The 22,560-nt window shown below is 40.1% G+C and overlaps 1 protein-coding gene across 1 annotated transcript in view; it reads right to left on the bottom strand.

Moving 5' to 3' along the window:
* The window catches only part of LOC142935525 (cadherin-18-like), a 101,325-nt gene that overhangs the window by 62,229 nt on the left and 16,536 nt on the right, over window positions 1-22,560 (bottom strand). The window contains exon 2 of the mRNA XM_076079936.1: window positions 8,325-8,619. Within this exon, the coding sequence (XP_075936051.1) occupies window positions 8,325-8,619 (295 nt within the window). The remainder of the gene's footprint in view (window positions 1-8,324; window positions 8,620-22,560) is intronic.

Genomic DNA, 22,560 nt, shown 5'->3' with positions numbered 1-22,560 from the left:
CAATAATCGATGAACAATTGATGGTTCACGCTGCTTGCCCTGATATTCTATTTAGTTTTAGTTCATATATCCTATGCATGTAAATGCGTGCGTGTGTGTGCATTCTGCTTCCTAGACCACAATGTAGCAGTCTGTGATAGAGCCCTTCATGCCAAATAGAGTCCAAGGCTTTCTTGAAATCAATGATACAAGTAAATATCTTTCTTTCTTTTTTTTGTGTACGTGTTTGAAGTGTGAAGGGTTTATACATGCTTGGTGGTGTGGTGTTTTGGGAGGAAACCAGTTCTTCTTCAGTGAATATCATATATTACCATATATGACTTCAACTTTATTATAATCGTCATTATACATTTGGTACATGTATATGAAAATGGGTTCAGTATGACATGACCACAGTTCCATACTTCAGTAATATGATCAGCAATCTCCATGATAAATCAGCAAACTCCATCTGCTGATGAAGATCATATTAAAATCCTCGGAAAAAGTCGACTTGAGTTATTCTCCTTGTCTGAGTATTTAACCTAAATCTGTGTGATCACTCCCTGATTTTTAATTTTTCAAAGGTGTCTTTGGTCCTATCATGTTTTTTGTAGCTCTGAAAACACAGTCGATCACAAGCAAACCAAAACACTACACATTTAAATACTGTCACTGCTGATACACGAGCCTCTGTGGCTTGGTTTTCATTTCTCATTCTAAATAATCTGTTCTCTGTGAAAATATCTTGTTTCTATGGAAATGCGACACTCTAAACATCCCCTGAATGCGGACTATGAGCTGCAGTGGAGCACAGTGTGTGTTGTCAGCAGTGCTCTTTGTAAAGAGCCACAGCCCATTAGCCTGACCATGTAGCAGCAGACAGGAGAAGCCAAAGCTTTTAACCATCTCATTCATCATCGTAGACCTGCGGTGCGTTTCTGCTCATGGAGTGTAAAATGTTCACTTCATGTCAAATGAAGGGTCATGGATTGTTTTAAATTCTTCACTAGCTAATACATTTTCTTTGTAAATTACCAACAGTTTTCTTAGAATTGTGTATTTGTTTTTAGTGGAACATAATCATGAGACAACTGTGAGAAAACTGTGAGATACTCTATCTATACTACCATTGTGCTGTACTTCTGTAACCATACAATAATGCCATAATGTGAACGTATAGACCAGGGGTCGGCAACCTGCGGCTCTTCAGCCCCTCTGTTGCGGCTCCCTGAGTCCACATCCACACTAATAAGTTTTCGTTTTAAACGATCTCCGTCCACACGGCGTTTCAGCATCGTTTTCTAAATGATCTCCGTCCAGACTTAAACGCCTGAAATCGAATATCACGTGACTGTTCACGTACACTGGGCATGTGGGTGGGTGCCGGTGTAAAGAGGAAGTAGATTGGTTGCTCAAAGCCGCTAACGTGACTTCAGACGTCTGCTCCGTAGGTCTGATAACGCCGCTGGACACGCTGCTCGCTAATCGCTCCAATAACAGCTGCTTCCTCCGCAGAAATGCAAACTTTAACTGGACAACAGCTGCTAGTAAAGACAACAAGGCCAGTAATACCTGACCTTAAATAAAAATGTTTTAATATTTTGTCAACTAAAATGTGCGTCACATCCTATTACACCTGTCAAGCGCCTTTCCCTGCAGGTGGCTAATCATGATCTGCAGACCCCCGCCCTCTGTAAACTATCAATGGATGAATCCAAAAAAATAAAAGTCACGGAGGAAAATAGAGAGTTTAATTCTGCGTGGACGTATTCATTTGCTTTCACTGCCAAAGATGCTGACTTACCTGTATGCTTGATATGTGCAAACAATGTAATGCTGTTTTCTAAATGCTGAACGCAAGGCTTCAAAACAGCAGTCCACAGACCAATGGGTGACGTCACAGTGATTCCATTCACTTCTTATAAACAGTCTATAGTTGGGCCCTGTCTTGGGGCTCTTACACACTGACTCGGGCTCAGTACAGTGTGAGACATTAATTTTAGATGTTGGTAACGCTTAATAAAATGCAATAATATCCTTACAAGGAAGGTAATGATATGACAGCTAATCACTAAAGTTATTGTTAAGCTTCTAATGTATTTAAAACTTTTAGTAGATTGTCGGGCTGAGGCTGCAGCAACCATGACCTGGCCCATCCCCCTCCCTCAAACACATTCGGCCCCAGCCAAGATCAGAGTCCCTTCTTACCAGCAGCTAGAGGGAAGCTGACAGAGGAGAGTGTGAACGAGTGCCCAGTTCATTCTCAAAGGGCTGCACCCTCTCGCAACACAAAGGAATTTAGGTAACAACAGTGTGTATTGAGGTTTTTAATACATGGTTGTTAAGAATTAAGGAGAGCAGCTGTGTTGTTTAAATTATTCCGAAGCTGCTAGTCCCACCACTATAATCTACACACATTTACAATAATCGTTTCTTTGCTGTAAGGAGATGAGCAAGTCTCTAAAGTCCAATTATTACACCCATCCCTGTAGGAACACCCTCAGTAACACACTGAGTCCACTGGTATAATGTACAAAAAGGCCAATGTTATTGCAGAGCTGAAACGTGCCAGTTAGCCATTGCATGTGATGAATGGACCAGCTTGAGTCAGGACCACTACCTCACGGTTACATAAACCAAGGCAGTGTAAAACAGAAAGTGCTTCAAACCAAAGCTGTTTACCGGGCACAAAAAGGAGATTTGTAACAAATGGGCAAAGAGGTTGGCAAGATTGCAGCAGTGACTGTCGATAATGCTGCCAATATGGACTTTGCACTAAAAAAACTCATGTCCTGAAAATGGAAATCAGTACTATTGACAGATGGGCAGGAAGAATCAGGGCAGTGGCTGTCTGGATAAAGAGGTCATCAATGACTTAAGCCATGTCCACACTACTACGTTTCCATTTTAAAAACGCATATCTTTTGCTATGTTTACACTGAGCGCCCACACTAGGCCGGAGTTTTCGAGCACAGAAAGCAGATTTTGGAAACAATGTTTGGAAACAACGTAGACACCAGCATTCGCTACTTGATTGGGTCTTTGCAGTTAATGATTCGTCACGCCCCCTATCACGTGACCCTTTTCCGGAAGAAAACTAGCAACAACAGCCTTGATTATCGATCGACTACCAGTGGTTAATTTAATATGGATAACTGATATACTGTCTATACTAGCAGCTGTTGTGCAGTTAAATTCAGCATTTTATAATTCTACTACTGTCGAAATGCGGAGGAAGCAGCTGTTATTGGAGCAATTAGCGAGCGCCGTGACCAGCGGTGTTATCAGCCATATGGAGTGAACGTTTGAAGTCACGGTTTGTAGCTTTGATGGACATAAAATGGAGGACTTTCCTTTCCCTATTAATGCTTATTTTGTTCTGCACAACTACTGTGAAGTCCACACAGAAACTGTAAACTAACAAAAGCATGAATGTTTTCTAGTACGATAGAGACTTTAGCCACCAGCAGAGCTACGAGTGAGAACAGACAACAACAAAACCGAGGAAATGAGTGAGAGAAGTGTGTTAACCAAATTTATTGACCCATAATCTAGTAAAGTTGGATTTGTATGTGTTCATTTTAAAGTAAATTAGATTTGTGAGAGAGATGGAGCAAGAACCGCAGCTTTGTAACTGAATGAAAAATACAACTTCTAAAACTTTCCATGAATTTTGTCTGTTTAAGCTTTTAGAGGAAGATCTTAAGTATCAAGCGAGACCTTTCATTATTAAAGACTACTGTATTACTCTGTCGTAATTGTTTTAACTAAGCAACCAATCTACTTCCTGTTTACACCGGCACCCACCCGCATGCCCAGTGTGCGTAAAGAGTCAGGCTTGCTAATATGGACAGAAATCATTTCACAACCGATGCTGAAACGCCCGTGTGGACGGAGTTTGTTTTTGGTTTAAAACCCTGGTTTTAACCGAAAACGTATTAGTGTGGATGTAGCCTAAAGCAGTCGTAAGAGTAAAGTAGCAGCGTCTGGGTAAGAAGCCAGTTCAACCTATGGAATCCATCTTCAAGTAATACACAACAGTGGTTCAGACCAATCGGAGTCCTGTGAGGAGCTACTGGCAGCTAGGGGCATGTCATATAATATATCACTGTCAAGATCCATTGTTCTGCATTTTTAGTACTTTTACACAAGGTACTTTAATTTGGCTGATAATACTTTAGTGGGATTTTTGAATGCAGGACTATTTCTTGTAATGTATTTTCACATTGTAGTATGCTACTCTTCCTTCTCTGCTTGTCCTATCAGCAGTTAATCCTCTTGGTGCGACATACAGCTTGATGCAAAGCTTATCATGTTGAAGGGCTAGTGTAAGAAACAGCTGCCATCGCTGTCTAATAAACAGTACCACTGACAGTCTGCTGCTGACTTTAACCTCCAAATCCATTTACAGCTTGAATACTAAAGGTCAGAGGAACAGAGTTACTGAAAAGGAAAATCAAAGAGAGTGTTAAAGTATCAGGAAGGGGTAAAAGAACCAAGAGTGAGACAGGAGAGCACAAAATGAAAAACAGACGAGAGCGATTGAAGGAAGAAAAAGAAAAAAGAAGCCCCACTGAGAAAGCAGAAAGGTTCAGAAATAATTGAGAGATGGGAGGTATAGGCAAAGAAAAGTGGAGTGGGGTGAATAGAGAGCGCATAGAGAGGGAGAAAGAGTCATTGAGAGAGATGAAAGACTCATATGTGGAGAGAGACAGACAGTGAGCGAGATACTGATCAATATACATAGAGAGACAGAAACTAAAAAGCAAGAAGTAAAGACAGTGAAAGGAGCCCAGCTGGACTTCATGCTCTGTTAGCTGTCTGCTTTGACAATGTCATGTTGCCTGATTGATGATGGGAATAAGTGGGAGGCTGGAGACTCTGGAAATCAATTTTAAATAAAAACACAAACATGAGCACATGCCCAAAACATGAAGAGAAATGTTCTACAACATCTCTCCCAATGCAACGCGTTCTCACTCCCAACTCATCAAATAACAACACTTGTTCAGTGCCCTCGACGTCTGACACTAACGTATCAAGGCCTCCTTCAGCATCTGTATGAGACGCAGCGGGCTTTCAACTAACTCTAATGTAAACCCTCCCATGTCATTACTACACGCTCACAGCAACTGACGTAGTATAAAGAGCTATGACGTCCACTCAGAGCCAGACGGAAGGGGTGGAGGTTAGGTCAAACAAGCACAGACCTTCACCCAGGACACTGCTGTGTGAAGTTTTCTGTCAAAATAAAAGTAGTTTTTTTTAGTTTCTTTTTACCTCAAGTACTTTTGTTTCCTAAACCCAACCAAGTAGTTTTGTTGTCTAAGTAAACCGACATTGGAAGTTTATTTTGAAAAGACACTATCCATCTAATGAGCAGAAACAATTAGTACCAATTTGAAGTAAACCACAATTTATTTATTTTAATGGAAGAGTAGGTCATGAATGTGTTTTGTGTTCGGTGGGATAATGTGTAGACATTTATAGAGAATATTATATTACATAATTGATAAAATAATAACAGTATTTCTCTTAGTATGCACTCATCAAAATGATGATATACCCAAGCCCAGATTTAACACATTTAAAACTACTAGTATATACTCATCAGCCAATCACGTGGCAACAACTCATTACTTTTAGGCATGTAGATATGTCCAAGACGATCAGCTGAGGTTCAAACCAAGCATCACAACGGGGAAGAAAGGTGATGTAAGTGACTTTGAATGCATGGTCTTTTGTGTCAGACGGCCAGAAAATGCTGATCTACGGGGATTTTCACACACAACCATCTCTGTGATTTACACAGAATGGTCCGAAACACAAGCTTGAATCATTGATACAATCAGGATGGATCCATGCTTTCATGTAGTTTATGCTAAATGCTGACCTTACCATCTGAACGCCACAGCAGAAATAGAGACTCATCAGACCAGGCAACGTTTTTTCCATCTATCCAGCCGTTATCTTCCGGGCTCAGAAGGGTATTTTTGACGTCCCTCTCCCAGGCAACATTTTCTGAGCTCCTACTCTATCTCTAAGGCTGAGCACAGCCACCCAACGAAGGAAGCTCATTTCGGCCGCTTGAGTCTGCAATCTCATTCTTTTGGTGACTAACCAAAGCTGATGACCATATGTGAGGGTGAAATTTAGAAGTCTGGTAAATTGAAAGCTTTGCCTTCCGGCTCAACTCTTCACCTCACTTGAACTCCATTGCTTGGGGAAGTGACTCACTGGCAATCCACCGTTTTCTATCTATGGCCTCAGACCTCGGTAGAGGTATTGACTCTCATCTCACCCACCTCGCACTGCACCGCAAACTGTCCCAATGGCAACAGAACCACATCATTTGCATAGAGCAGGAAACATTTTTCCAATTGTCTATTGTCCAATTTTGGAGAACCTTTGCCAATTATAGCCCAAGTTTCCTCTTGTTAGCTAACAGGCGTGTGTTCTGCTGAAGCCCATCTGCTTTAAGGCTTAAGATGTTGCAGTATCAGAGTTGCTCTTCTGCATACATTGCCTGTAACAAATGGTTATTTGAGTTACTGTTGCCTTTCTGTCAATTAAAACCAGTCTGGCCATTCACTGGATATTTTCTCTGGTTTGGACCATTCTCTGTAAACCCAAGAGATGGTTGTGTGTGAAATTCCCAATAGATTAGCTGTTATAATAATACTCAAACCAGCCCATCTGGCACCACAACCATGTTACCTTCAAAGTCACTTACCTCACCTTTTTCCTCCATTCTGATGCCTTAACTTAACCTGTTAAACCCGAGTTGCATGAGTAAATCGGCCGATCACAGGCCTTACCAGGCTCACATACACACACATTATGAGGCATTTATTTTTGTCTTGCAGATTGTCTTGACCATGTCGAGGTGGCGTCAACATATTTGCTCATTCTATGACCACGCTGGGCAAAGTTGAATAATTGCAAATGCATATATCAATACTAGACACCTTAAAGGCAGGGTTGGTAATCTTGAGAAAATAGCAAGAGTACACTAGATTTTAAAATGATCCAAATGAAAAACCAACCCAAGTGTTGTGTACTCTTTCTCAAAGACAGTAGCTAGCAGCAGTAGCTCCAACACTGACAGCCTATCAGGCCTCCCTCTAAAGCCACTCCCCCAACATGTTCATTATGAACGTAAACATATCATAATGAACATAAACAAGGAACATGGCAATTGTTAGTACTCACAGTTGTCAAGTTAGCAGCTTGTGAAAGACTCCGCTAACAAGCGATGAGTGCACGGGCTGTATAGGCGCAGGCAGGTAGCCCGTCCAATCATGACATTCGGGCCAAATGAAATGCCTGGAAGGGCTTTTTAACTCCTGCGACAACAACAGATACCAGATTTCTTTTTTTGTCAGAGCATTTGATTCATTGATTACTGTCCGGATGTAATGACGTGTAAAAACAAATGTTTTTGAAGATCACCAACGCTGCCTTTCAACATGATGTGTATGTCTATGTTCTTTATGTTAACATACTTTAATAATCGTTTGTTTGTGAGCTTTGATGCAGCCATGCTCTTCTCATGGTGCAGCAAGGAAGTAAACAGCTCTGGTCATGTGACCATTTAAACCCTACATGTGACACTGTACATATTTTATCTAAATCCTTTATTATATATTTATTTTTGCTGGAAATGCATTGATACATCATTCAGTAACATTTTTAGAGCCTGACAACTGGAAACTTTTTTTACGGTCACTGTTGTGACCAATGGGATCAAATGGGTTTGTTTTGTGCTTTTGTTCTTATGTGTTTTGTCCTACTGTAGACAAGTACGAAATACATCTAAATAAGGACAAATTTACAAGCAAATGAGAGATACTTTGCATTCGTAAAAAGTATCCTTGCGCATGCATAATCTATTCTCAGTCTTTACATGGGCAGTATGCAAATACTGCTGCTTGGTCAGTGTCCCTCTGCATCAGAGATTAACAGGCTAGGTTCCCCTCTAACGTTACTGTTCAATGTGTCGGGACGGCTTGTCAATATACGCTTGTATCATGCGTAGTGACCTATCAATGTGACGATACTAACGACTAAGATGACAAAAATAACGCTTACTTTTAGTTTCACACAGGCCACAAACAGCAGTCTCCTGGTTTAAAGTCTTGTATTTGTTTGACCCATCCACCACCATTCCTGCCCGCCCAAAACCAGACTCTCACACACTCTGTACTGCGTCACCAGCTCTCACCATCCACTAATGCCGGGGAAGGGTTTACATTGGAGTTAGTTGAAAGCCTGGTGCGTCCCATACAGTCAGTGTCGGTGTATGACTAAGTCAGTGTCTGTGTGTAAGGCTCCTGGCTCACCAACATCAGACATCTCTGGAACAGTTGCTGAGAATGGTCCATCAGGGAAAGTTGGAGCATTATCATTGACATCCTGGACCTTGATGATAAACTCTGACTCCGCCTCCAGGGACCGGTTTGTCCGCCAGTCGATGGCCTTTGCATGTAGGACATACTGGGACTTCCTCTCACGGTCCAGGCTCTTTGCTGCGTGGATGTCACCCGTTGTCTCGTCAATGAGGAAGATAGACCCGGCCCCCTCACCAGACAGGATGTAGCTCACAGAACCATCACCCTTGTCAGAGTTGGAGTGGAGCTGGAGATGTTAGAAGGAGAAAATGAGGGAGGGAGGGAGCAGTAAAGTGTCTGACAAGTATGTGATACAAAGTAATAGCCAAGTGTCAGGACGAGTGGTCAGTTAACGGTGAGGAGCACGCAATGAGAGGCACAGCTATCAAATGAGGGAAGGAGAAGTTAAAGTTGCTGTCACAAAGGAGAGTGTAACAGAACATCTTCCACACATGCAGTCTCTCCTGAGCTAGATGTGTCACAGAGTAAATTAAAGATAAAGAGAGAGAGAGAGTGAGACGGGTAAGAACCAGGAGAAAGAGAAAATAGTATTATAGTATCGTTGTCAGGCACAAGTCAGACTATGTGTGACTAGCTGCGTGTAAATGAACTTCTACCATAAGTGTAATATAATAAAATAACAGCATAAGTGTTCAGATTTATCTCAAATGTTCCGTGACAGTAATGCTGGGTTCAGACTGCACGCTGTCATGGCCTGACCCCTCAGAGGTAAGGGGTCTGCAACAAAAATGGATTATTGATTGTTTTATTCTGTATCATAGTGGATGACAAATGACGCAGCATCTGAGTGACCTCCAACGTCTCGAAAAAAACACTTTCAGAATTTTTTGTCACACTGAGTATGACAAATACAGACAATGTATAGATTCAAAGTAATCCCTCTCAATCATCACTTAAGACCCACTAAACACGTGTGGCAGTTTCCATACCCACAGAGACCCTGCCATCTGCCTGTATTTTTTTATTTGGATAAAAACGTAGAGACCAGGTGCCAGATCCTGATGAAGCTACAAAAATGTCAGACAGTGCCTTAAAACTGCAAATATATGAAGAAACACCAAGCAGACAAAGCTCATTCCAAAACCAGAGGGAATCTGGGGCGGGCTTTCACCCGCTGGGAACAATTAGCGAGGTCAGGGGGCGTGGCTTCTAGTGTTGTTAAGCCGGGGAGGAGGGACCAACTTTGAAGAGATAGAGTGAACTACATTGTCATTGAGAGGACTTGTCTTTGGCACAGTACTACAGTTTGTGCTTTTCATTAAAACCATCACAAAAACAACAAGAAAACTTCTTAAAACATGAAAACATAGGTTAAAAATGCTCTGTTTCCAAACTACAACCAGCATATCCTACTCATTCTGCCTTTAAAATGTTATGAAATTGACGCTGTATCTGTGTGTTTTCAAATCAGTATCACAGTGATATCTAGCTAAAGTTAGCATATTTGCTTTCATAGTCTGCTTTGTGAATTTCAGTGTGGTGGCTAGCTATATTAAGGTTTCACTATAAGCAAAACGCTTTTGATGGATTGGTTGTTTTATTCTTTCTCTTTTTGTCACCAGACACAAGACAGCCAGTATCATGCACCCCGCTTCAGACAACTTTGTTTCTTCCCAGAAGTCGGTCCCTGGCCCTTCCTCCCCAATGACATCACGGGGATCATGAAAGACAGCAAGCCAGTCTTTCATGTCCCTTATCTAACTCGCAGCAAGAATCTAGGACCCTAGAATCGTCTGTTCAGATACAGTGAACATCTTAACGGACACAAATATTGTGTCGTCTGAACTCGGCATAATGTAGTTCATGTCCAGGGACAGATGTCCTATGTTGTAAAGCCCTCTGAGGCAAATTTGTGATATGTGACATTTGGCAGTATAAATAAAATTGAATTGAACCCTCAGATGTTGGTAATGGTATCACATGCAATCAGACAATGTGTAAATGCAAGTTTAAAAAAATGCTTGGGAACACATGAAGAAGTCTAAAATATTGGGATGCTTTTTTATGATGGTTCAGGAGATTTCAAGTTGTATTGGGCTATTAAAATTAAATGAATCATCATTGAGGACTTTTGTTTCTAAATGGTCAGTTTAGCTGTAAAGTTAAAACTGAAAATCTGAGTCAAACCTGTAAAATAATGCTGCATACCTAAGTTATGCATTGTAGCAAAGAAGAGATTCACATTTTTTACTACATGAAATATATATCAGTTTGTTTTTCAGGTAATGTATGTATTTATACGGTTATTATTGCATATAATATAATATATAACCTAACTTGTTTGTTCCGATCCCTACATTTGGGGATTTAGTCAGGTCTCTTAGCCATGTCTCCCAACCACCACACTTTTAGCTCGATCTAAAATCACTCAGCATTCAATACAGAAAAGACTTGAAAGACAAAAACACTGTTTTAACACATGGACCTTATTTAATTGTTGTATTTTATCTTATTCAGGCCATGTGGAACATGGTGAATCTGCTAACAATAGACCTGCCTCCTCACACCATGAATTCCAAAGCAGTGGCGGAGACAACAAAGTGTCAAAGGAGGCAAATCTTGACACAGTCGGCTCCATAAAATGAAATAAAAACAGACAACACGACACAATGAGCTGCAGAGAGAGACAGAACATAAATACACTGTCAGTAGGCGCTCGAACAAAGCTGCAGTGTAAAGACAAAAGCAATCCATCTCCCTGGCACAAAATAAAACATTTAACAACAAAAAGAAGAGACAGGAGGAGACAAAGAAAAGAGGAGAGGAGGATAAAAATGCAACAGCATGGCCGTGTGTTACTAAGCAGCAGCTGTTGATGAAGGAGCAGCAACTGACATTTTGAGGCTAAAGTATTTCCCCATGTGCGTGTTTCTCCAGATAGAAGAACAAAGGATGTGACGGTGAAATAGGAATCAAAAAGCATGTGGGCGGTGAGGAAGCGACGGTTATCAATTTAAACAGGTTAATTCCCTGGTGGGATTTAAAGGACATGCTACACTAAGCTCCATCACTAACCGTGAGAGCAGAGACACGATAAGGTAGTTTCACTCTGATTCGATAATACTGTATCCTCTTTATATAACATCGGTGCATCATTCTGTCAACAGAAATGAGCAAGTGTGAAGAGGCTTTCTGTGTGTTGTTCCAAGTTGTGTGGGTCTTCTCCTGTCTTTGTCCTTGAGTAGTGCGGTTCTCAGAACTGGACTTGGTCCCCAGGCACCGCCCTGTGGCTGCACACTGATCCTTAATCAGTTGTGCTCGGTCGAAGTTAGAGGATGAACTAGGAAAATGGATAGAGAGCAGTGCAGTGGGGTGTTGTGTCTAGTTGCTGTGGTGGAATTATTTTAATCAAACTATTTAAGTATTTAGGCTGCCTCAGTTTGAATAATGAAAACTGCTGTTAGTGACAATTGCAAGTGACTAATAATTGTGTTGTGATTTTTGAGACTCACCGAAATTTTGGTATTGAGGCTTTCATAAGAGTCATTCAAGCACCCCCCTGTATTTCACAAACTGATTTAGTCTTCTATTTGTGTGTGTGCCTGAAGCTCTGCTTGGGGTTGAGAAAGAGGAGTAAAGTACTTGTTTCTGTGACGATTACCGACTGTCGGTTCCACTCAAGTTGACAAAATAACACGGGTAACTTCATATTCAATTTCACATGGCCTCTGAAACATAATGGAAACGGTACTGTTGCCTGTAGTATGAGAAGTTTGAATTGCATTTTTTCACAGCATCTCCACCAACTGCTGCTGTTGTACCTGTACTGGATTTCCCCTTTTTTGCTGCTGTATTACAAGTGAATGATAAAAGGGCTGCATATGCTAATGATAGTAGTATGTATAGTATAGTAGTGCTCTGTAGCGTTATCAGTTTATTGTGGCCGGTCAGGTTGTTGCTTCCCAACTCTATAAATGTATAAGCCAGTCAATTAGTTTTCTTTTGCAGCAGCTGGAACTCTTTACAAAGTGTCAGATTTGCTGTGTTTGATATTGTATACTAACATTCTGTATACTATATACTTAATATATATAAATAAATATATTAATATATCCATCAGACCGTTTGATGAACGTGATGCTGTCTCAAAATCTTACTGTTTAGGCATCCAAAGTATATCTGAATGCAATAAAATTTCCTAATTTCTACTATTGTATTTCATGCTGGGCACATTTCCATATTTTTATCCTGGAATGTCACAACATTACATTTTAAGAAACTAATCCTGTTTACAATAATTTGACACAGACAGTGTCAGTGTACTTTATGAGAGACCTTGATGTCTGTGTTTTGTCCTGTGTCTATCACTGTTAAATTAGGGAGGAGACAGTTGGGAAGCGAGGGGGTCTAGATATATCTACAATTATAAAATCGTGTACAATATATCTCTTCTCTTTGTATGAAATCCATTTTAATTTTAAAATATCTTTTGACAAGGTCCCTGACAAATAATTGTAATAAACTAAACTAAACCTTAGAAATATGCCGAGAGAAGCAAAGGCATATTTTTGGTGTCCAAGCTAGAATATGTGAATATTGGTGCGTAGATTTCAAGTGCCGCTCCAAAGACCTTGAAGGGATGTTACGTTATAATTGTCAATTATGCAACAAGAGCACAGAGGAAGAAAGTGCTTCACTAAATAAGTGTCTGTTATGATTGTTTGTTCACAGTCCAAAAGTATTGAAATATATTCATTGTAATCATTTACAAAATTCGCAACATGTTTTTATCCAATAAAATATTCTGCTTCAATCTATATTTGTTGGCATTTAACATTTCAAAAACAAGTGTTTCACTACCGTCAAAAAACTATCCGTTGGCTGCACATGAAGGGAGGCAACACACATATATTAATGTATTAATATAACTACAAGAACACAAAATTACATTTTCCCCATTTCCATAGGGGGATGTCATAATCAAATATGATACGATGATATATATGATGACAGACATTCAAAGCTTCATTCGAAAACCTCAATCAAAGCTCTGAATGTAAAAAAAGACATTTGGTACAACCTTCGTCAAATCAGGTTTCCTCATTCCACTGCCGGCATAGAAAAGTCATAATGTTATTGATGCTTAACGTGTCAAATGTAACAAATAATGCAGAAAACAGGAACAACAATTTGATCTTTTTTCCTCGTGGAGGAAACCCCCATTCGTTAAGTTATTGTTTTCTTTGTGTAAAAGAGATACGTCCTGTGCCAGTAAATAAAGCAGATAAAGCATGCTGCTCAGATGATATTTCCTACTGTCATCTATTATTCATTTCCCTCCTGTATTGCTTTCATATTTATGTAGTCTAATTCCGTTGAATAACATATCTCGTAGAGCTTTCATTGACAGAATAGATGGTCGGTAAGTAGAGGTGTGTCTCCTTCAGCTGTCTCACTATTTCATGTACAGTTGTGTGAAAAAGTGTTTGCCCCCTTCCTGATTTCTTATTTTTTTGCATGTTTGTCACACTTAAATGTTTCAGATCATCAAACAAATTTAAATATTAGACAAAGATAACACAAGTAAACACAAAATGCAGTTTTTAAATGAAGGTTTTTATTATTAAGGGGGGAAAAAAATCCAAACCTACATGGCCCTGTGTGAAAAAGTGATTGCCCCCCCTGTTAAAACATAAATTAACTGTGGTTTATCACATCTTTGGAAAGCTGAGTTTAATTTATCTAGCCACACCCAGGCCTGATTACTGCCACACCTGTTCTCAATCAAGAAATCAGGAAGGGGGCAAACACTTTTTCACACAACTGTATAAACAAAATCTGTTTTGATGTTTTACAAAAACCTTCAGCATGATATTTTCATGACCTAATCAGCATGATATGATCATAAAATGATAAAAACCACGAAGTAGCCAATGCTCTGTGTGGACAGCACATCCCTCCCACATATGAAATATGATAAAAACTGTAGTTCTCTGATGCACCTTTGAAGGGAGGGGTGAGCAGGTTATTCTACTTGTTGCAATATGCAACTTCACCACTAGATGCCACTAAATCCTACACACTGCTCCTTTAACCTGCAGGGTGCTGAGAAACATTGCATCAAAACAGTATCATGTCCCCTGCTTTCATGTTGATATTTAGTTTGTATTTATTGGTACAAATTGTAATACATTTCATCATACACTTAGCATTTTTGTCTTGTTTCTATCTTGTTAAAAGGTCATCAAACATGACTTTTAATCATATTTTTTTGGGACACATTAAGCAAAAACTAGCATGTTTGGGTCCGATTCCTAAAACGATGCATACTTATTACAAGTACCAAAGCAAACTAAATAAGTGTGCTAAAGATCATACATGGTGTGATGTGAGAAACAGGTGTTCTACAATAGCAATTCATGGGGTGCAATGGGACCGGATCAATCGGTGAATGTGGGAAACAGAAGCTGATTAAAAGAAAATAGACTGCCCTACATATGAGGTTTCCAAATGTTCGTAAAAATCAGGTTTTATTGGCTCACGAAGATTATGAATGCAAGACTCCAGAAATCCTTCCTTTCCTGCATGACCTGCAAATTGATGTTCATGCCACCAATGATACGATTCAAGATAAGATAGTAGAAATGGCAGCTTACTGTCAGAAACTATTTATAAGGTCTTATCATGGACATGTATCAGTGTAGCTCCTGTCTTTGTATCATACAGTATCCACATTCCAAAACATGCTGCTGCTGCATTTCTGAGAAAGAAGCGGTGACAGATAGAAATAGGTCCCGTGTGTGAATATGTATTTCTGTGAGTATGAAGAGCTAAATGAAAATAATACATCAAAGAGATATGAGCCTTCACCAGCTTGTCAGACGGAGAGCGTCAGACTGATGGGGCCATGTTTGGCTACGGCGCCATGCTTACCAAGAAACCTGAGCACACACAGGGCCTGTACACACACACACACATACACATACACACGCTCGCTTGGCAAGACATCAAGCACACACACATACTCACTGCTGCTCTCTTTAATTCTTGGCAGCAAGTGTATTCCCTGAACAGTGTACGATTAGTTAGCTGATCTCTCCAACACACATGCAGCCTCACAGTCTCACACATATGCAGAGTATGGGGACAGGGTGCAGGGCCAGAGACCTCTAATGGAGAATTATGGCATCAAGGCCGGTAAACTGGACCTTTCTATTTAGAGCCCTGCTCAAGCTTGGTTGGTAAAACATCATAATAACCATCACTAATGCATAATAAATTGATTGTTACTATAACTGTAAATAGTAGTTATTTTACTGTTAATCAGTTATAATTACTCATGTTATGTTCGTTCTGCATATTATATATGCTATTACTATGGTTATTGTGATTACAAAATAATTTGTGACAAATCTTTAAACGTTCCATCGACGGACCAGATATGTGTAACACTTTGTTAATGGTTAATAATTGGTTTGTAAACCGTCTGTTAATGCAATTGTTACAGTCTCTTATCAGCTATCATAGAATATACACTACAATACTACACATGGCACAACTAATGATGAAAATAATTAGTAAACATTATTCATTATAATTGTTTGTTAACAGTAAAATAACTATTAACTTAAGTTGAATGAACTATTATGTATTATTGATGGTCATCATAATGCAGTGGCGGGCCGTGCATTTTATACCTGGGCCTTCACTGCTGTCCTGCAGCTGAAACACAGCTACGGTTATTATTTGTTTGGTGTAATAATGAAGCTCAACACCTATAAATACACTAACTGCAGAGTGCAGATATATGAATACGCCGAGACTGCGTCTCCTCTCTGCTCTGACTGCAGCTGGGACTGCTGCGCGAGTAGCCGCCTGTGAGTGCTTTGGGGCGGCTCACGGCAGCACCCGCTGCTCGTTCACGACAGTAACTGTAGAACGGTACGTGCTTTCACATCAGAGTCAAAACACCAGAAAAGTCTCCAATAACACCAGAGAAAGTAGCTAGATTTGTCACTAGTAGCTTTTGACAAAATGTCGCCAGATTTAGCGAGAAAGTTGGCAACACTGCCACCGGCTGAATGTGTCCCCAGCGCAACATTGGACGTAACAATAGTTCCTATCACATATAAAACCAAACAAAAATCCATCTTCATAAAAACAAGTTGTACAAATAATAATATACAAACAAGCATATTAAAGCTACTGCAGATATAAAAACAAAAGCAGTTGACTTAATAAATGCTGTTCACTTAAAAACAAACACCATCCTCCTTTCTTTGTTGACAAAGAGTTTAATCCCACGGTTAAATCCCAACTCACAAATCCGTTTCTCCTCCTTCAGCCATTGAGTGTTAAAAAAACAAAGCTAGTTAAAAAATATAATAATCTACACCAAGCAAAATGCAGAAAATGTCAGAATTTCTTCTATATCTTTCAATTTGAACTCTTACTACTCCGACTAAGCCTCTGCTTAGGTTTCGTTTTCCAAAAGTCACGTGCTCGCCCACTGACCAATCACAGCACACGCTGCACCTCACTGCAGCGCTCCACCTGAAAACTGAGCTGCGTGTTAATGCTGACGTAGTTGTAGGCCAGCTAGCAGGCTCTGACACGTCAAAGAATACGCCCAACATGTCAAACTAAAGATCTGATTGGTTGAACACTATGACAATCAACAATATTGTCCCCATTCACTTAAACTGCACATGGATGCACGTGTGAGTCTGCAGGCCTGGGGCCTCTCTTCTTACCTAGAGACACAGAGGTGAGATCTGATTGGATAAAAGCTCTACTTAAAACAAGCTGCACTGGAAGCAGAGCAACTGAGAAAGACAGGAGCTGTGCAATGAGAAAATAAGATAATGGGAAAAATATTTTTATAAATTATAGTACATTTAGTGTATTTAAGAAAAATTATTAAATTATAAAATAGCTATAACTTTGCGATTCTGTTTAGGCCAGCAGACAAGGCCTTGCAGGCCCTGACGGCCCACCACTGTCATAATGTGTTAAGAATAAAATGTTTGATTTGAGAGAGTGGTTAATCCATTGGATAAGAACATTGTACACCTCACCTCGGGCCACACTAATCAGTAACAGGGTCCCCTCACTGAGCTTCATAATTCATTAGGGAACCGTACAAGGATGACTACTCTCAGCATCCCTGTTTGCCATTTTCATCAAACCACAAGCACCAGCATTACTGCAAAACAAAGAAATTGAAGGAATTCAGGACACCAATTCACAACATCAAATTAGTCTTCACACGGATGATTTATTATTCTTACTGAACCCTTCCATGTCACTACGGGAAACTTTCAATATTATAGACAACTTCTCCACGATCTCACACAAACAATAAACCGGAACAAATCACCTACACTTATCAAGCTCTGCAAACCGAGATTTCTCCCTCCCACTTCACATTGGCAAAAGAAAATATGTAGGCATTAATATCACCTCCTCGGCTGTCAGAGCTCTTTAACCTCAATTACACCCCTTTACCAAGGGTGTGCAAGAGGTGGACTACAAACGACCAAGCTCCCACTTCGTCTCTGGCTGAAGTGCAGTTAAAATGAAAACCTTACCTCAGATTTCACTTCATTCATATGAGACTGTGTTGCTGTAACCTGTAAAGTGAGGAGTTGTACATCTCTTCCAGTCCACACAGACACTATAGTAGCAGCTTCCAGGAGCACTTAACCAGCTAGTAATTGACTAGCTATGTAGAAAGACAACATACCGACACTCAATCCCATCTGCTAAACTCTAAATGGGTTATTGCTTTCCAACCGTGAGGATTCACCACTAAAGATCGCAACACCACAGCTATTTGAATCACAAAAAGGTTCTGAGACGTAGGGGGGATTTAGAGGTCTGCAACACGGCTGTGTAGTGAGTAATAATATTAATCCATGAATTAGACTTCCTATTACTTGTCTGTTATTATTTTGTTTCTGCATGGCGTGTTAAAACATGTTAATTAGTGAGCCTTGGGGGGACTGGTAGCCATATCGTTTTAACTGATTCCAGCTATTTGATTCATAGGAGAGTGCTATCAATCCTCTCATCAAACTCTGAATTAGTGTATTTCCCAGAATGTCAAACTACAGTGTTCGTTTTTCCCAGTTCGAGTAATCTAACACTCATTATGTTGTCAGAGGTTCCACCCGAGCAGTTCCTCAGTGGTCTACTATTGTATAATGAACAGAGATAGAGCAGTGCATGTCAGATTTGTCACCTGGGATGTAGCTTAGCAGTTATTGCTTGATTAAAATGTAGACCTCAAGCATTTATTCATCTAACATAGCTGAACAGCACCCCAGTAAATGGGCTTCTAAGCACACCGTCTACTAGAGTACTTGAATTCAAATGAAGCTAATCAATCATTTTGACCCATAGCTGTGGCCCCGTAGTGGTACGACCATTTACTTTCACTTGAACGGCAAACTGTAAGTCATGTTGACTTATATCGACCAAGTAACACAATCCAACTAAAAGAAGACCTTAGTTCACTGAAAATGTAAATTGCTTAAACATAGCTAATATATCTAGGGAGCTATTTCACACTTCAGAATTGTAGAATGTCATTTTGACATGTATGAGGTCTGTGCGGTTGGTTTAGCGAAATTACATAAAACATCTGTTTCTCACTTTCCTCTGGTTTCTTTGCAGATAGCTTTTTGTTTCATGTGTTCAGGGTTTGAGTTATATTTGTTCCTAAGATGTTGTTCTCACACACAGTGGGGAATGAATGGGAATGTAATTTGGGGTGTTCACAGCATAGAAAATTGGCATTAAACAATAATCAACAGCCATGTGTCTTTCCATGTCCAATCCACGGAGAACATAACTTCTTTAGCAGAAAGTAGTTCCAATTAAACTGAAAATGTTTTTTGTGACATGGGTGAAGCAACTCTTTAAACTCAATGAGTTCATGAGCTGTTCTTAAGCCAGTCAGTTTTTGTTATCATTCCAAAAATATAACATGATAATATGACATGAAATGCAAATCAATGTGACCCCCAGTGGGGTCAACTCTTATCTAAATAAGGACCTATGTCCTGCATGCCTATTTTCTGACCATCTCCATATATGGACGTATGTCTGGCATGCCTGTGCTCAGCATTTTTCCCTGGAAGAATAAATAACTGACCTCCAGATTCAGACCTAAATTTAATCTGGTTAACATACATGTATGGACATAAACTTGATACCCCTGTATGTCCCCCCCCCCCCCCCCCCCCACTTCTATCTGACGGGAGGGTATAAAGGCCTTACGTTTTCCTCAGAGAGTTGAAGAAATTTGGCAGCCCAGCAAACTGTGCTTTTCTTCCCATGATTCATGTCCAATAAATAATTCTGAAAAATGTATCTTCTACTCCAACCTCATCTGTGACCAGTCTTTTCAAAGAAAAACAACTACCACAAGAATGACGGCAAATTTGTGCATCTGATTTACAAAGTTTGCTCTTATTTCCCATAAGATCACACCAGCAGTGACAGAGAGATGGGAAACACAGGCAGAGATATCCATAGCAATGAATAATTCATGGATAAAAAGATCCCAGTGACTCCTCCCTGTCATCATCATTTTATAGCTGCATTATATGTGCATATTTAGTGAATTTAGTGGGTAGAAAGAAAACAAAACGAACTGCGGACAAGAAGCTTGACATACACACAGCTTCTGGCTGACACTTCCATAGTGTTAATCCCAGCTAGCAAAACAACCAGAGCATGAGCTTCTTAGAGTCTTTGTTCTAGTCATTCCTGCTCTACAACATCAGGAGGATTCGCCCCTTCCTCACTGACAGGTGCTAATCCAGGCTCTTGTCATCTCCCGCCTGGACTACTGCAACTCTCTACTTGCCGGAGCCCCGGCGTCGGCCATCAGACCTTTGGAGCTTGTCCAGAAAGCAGCAGCTCGCCTGGTGTTCAATCGCCCCAAGTTCTCCCACACAACTTCCCTTCTCCGTTCTCTACACTGGCTCCCTGTAAGAGCTCGCATCCAGTTTAAGACTCTGGTGCTAGCCTACAGGGCAGTGAAAGGAACAGCTCCTTCCTATCTCCAGGCCATGGTCAAGCCCTACACCCCCGCCCAACCACCTCACTCTGCTGCCTCGGGGCGATTGGTTGCCCCGTCGCTCAGAGGTCCTTGCGGCCGATCGACCCGGTCGCGGCTTTTTTCTGTCCAGGCCCCACAATGGTGGAATGAACTCCCCACTGACGTCAGGACAGCAGAGTCACTGCCCATCTTTCATCAGACTGAAAACTCACCTCTTCAAGAAGTACTACCCTGAGCCTTCCACTCAGCACTTATTGTATTCATACTAGTTTGTTGCACTTATTGTATTCGTTTTAGTTTGTTGCACTTATTGTATTCGTTTGTTTCTGCACTGTACTTTTGCTCTGGTTTATGCTATTAGATGCTTGTTTAAAAAAGGAGATGCACTTATGACTTCTGGTGATTAGTAGTTCTCTTGAATACCTATGTTGAATACACTTATTGTAAGTCGCTTTGGATGAAAGCGTCTGCTAAATGACTGTAATGTAATGTAGTCTAACGCCTAACTCTGCCTGTTTTGCACATTTGGTTTTTCTGATTTCCAGTCGTCAACCTCTCCTTCCATTTCAGACACCTGCCATTTCTTACCTGCATGTAGTTACCCTCAGTGTGTTCTCACCAGACACCTTATCAGCTCCCCCAGCATATATACCAGCCATTCTCCCCAGTTCTTTGGCCAGATAGAGCTACCCAGTCTTGGTGTTCTAGCTGTCGTTCCTGTCCCTTGGCTGCGTTGTTCACCCTCGCTGAATAAATAGTTTGAACTCTGCCTTGAACTGCTCACCAAGTAAAATTTTGATTACTTTACTTGTTTTAGCTCTAATTGGTCCACCAAAAATCTGATAGAGATTTACTATTGATTTACTTGAAGTGGACTCAAGTTGAAATTGATATTCTCAGGAGCAGTTCTGATAGCATAGTTTCAGGTCAAATGTGTATGTAAAATGTGTAATTTATAAATCAACGCTAATAAACACCCTTTACATCTGTCTGTGGGTTTTACAAATATTCAACCATTGAAAAGTATTAAAAAGTTATTCTGACTCCACATTTCCTCCGTTGTGGAGCAGTGTGACTGGCGGCTCCAAGTCTGCTTGGAAAAGGCTCAGGGTGAAGGTGACAGTGAGCTTTACAGCAGCACTCGCCTGGACCTCGTCGCTCAGTTAAAACCATGAATTGTACCCGTTTGTCACACGATGCACTAATGTTGACATCTTGATTATAGATGTAAGTGTTTGCTGAGAAGACAAACATAGCTAGCTATTGATGTGACCTCAGCGCCTGAGCGGCTGCCGTAACTAATAACGGACAAATCAGCAACGATATTTAGCAAGTACATTGCCAATTTGTAGGAAATAAACAGAAGTATGGACAACTGAAACCACCATAGCTAAGCACAGAAGAGAGCCATCTATATATATATATATATATATATATATATATATATATATATATATATATATCAGGGTTGGGCAAGTTAACGCGTTATTATCACGTTAACGCATTCAACACCGACAATTATTTTATCGCGCTTTAACGCAGTTTTTTTTTAATTATTAAGCAGACATTTTTAACACAAGAACCAAGCAGCGAACGGTGAACAACTGTTAGTGTGGCGTCTCTTCCTGTTTACTTCACCTACATTCCCCTGGGTCCTAAGTCCCTCCACGTACAGCTTCTTATCACCCATATGTACCAACGTTCATTTATAACAAATACCACACATATTACGGTAATCAGCGTTGCATATGTGTCTGACCAAAATACCAAAAAAAGCAAAAAATAAATGATTCATTTAAATTATTTTTTTAGAGTTTTTAAAGTGTTTTTGTTTGGAATATGTATAATAAGCATAAGATTTAGTTATCGCTACTGAGAATTTAACAAACATAAAAAAAGGAAAAAATCATGACATTGATAGTTTTGCAGTTTTCAAAGTGTATATTTCAGATTGCATCTATTACACACATGAAAATGAAGTTGTGAACGCCGGCTGAATATCTATTATCAGAATCATAATAACTGTATTTTAACTGCTACTTTGTAAAGTGTTTGCAAACCAAATGTTATTGCACTTTTGTTCATATAGCAGTACGTTTAAAATAAAAGTGCGCAATACACTAGTTTTGAATTCATTATTGAACTTTTCAATCGCGA

The sequence above is a fragment of the Anarhichas minor genome, unplaced genomic scaffold (genome assembly GCF_050575085.1).
Source record: "Anarhichas minor isolate MPS153535 unplaced genomic scaffold, ASM5057508v1 ptg000006l, whole genome shotgun sequence".
NCBI classification, from domain to species: Eukaryota; Metazoa; Chordata; class Actinopteri; order Perciformes; family Anarhichadidae; genus Anarhichas; species Anarhichas minor.
The sequence above is the reverse complement of the archived record's forward strand: the minus strand, read 5'-3'. Positions and strand labels throughout refer to the sequence as shown.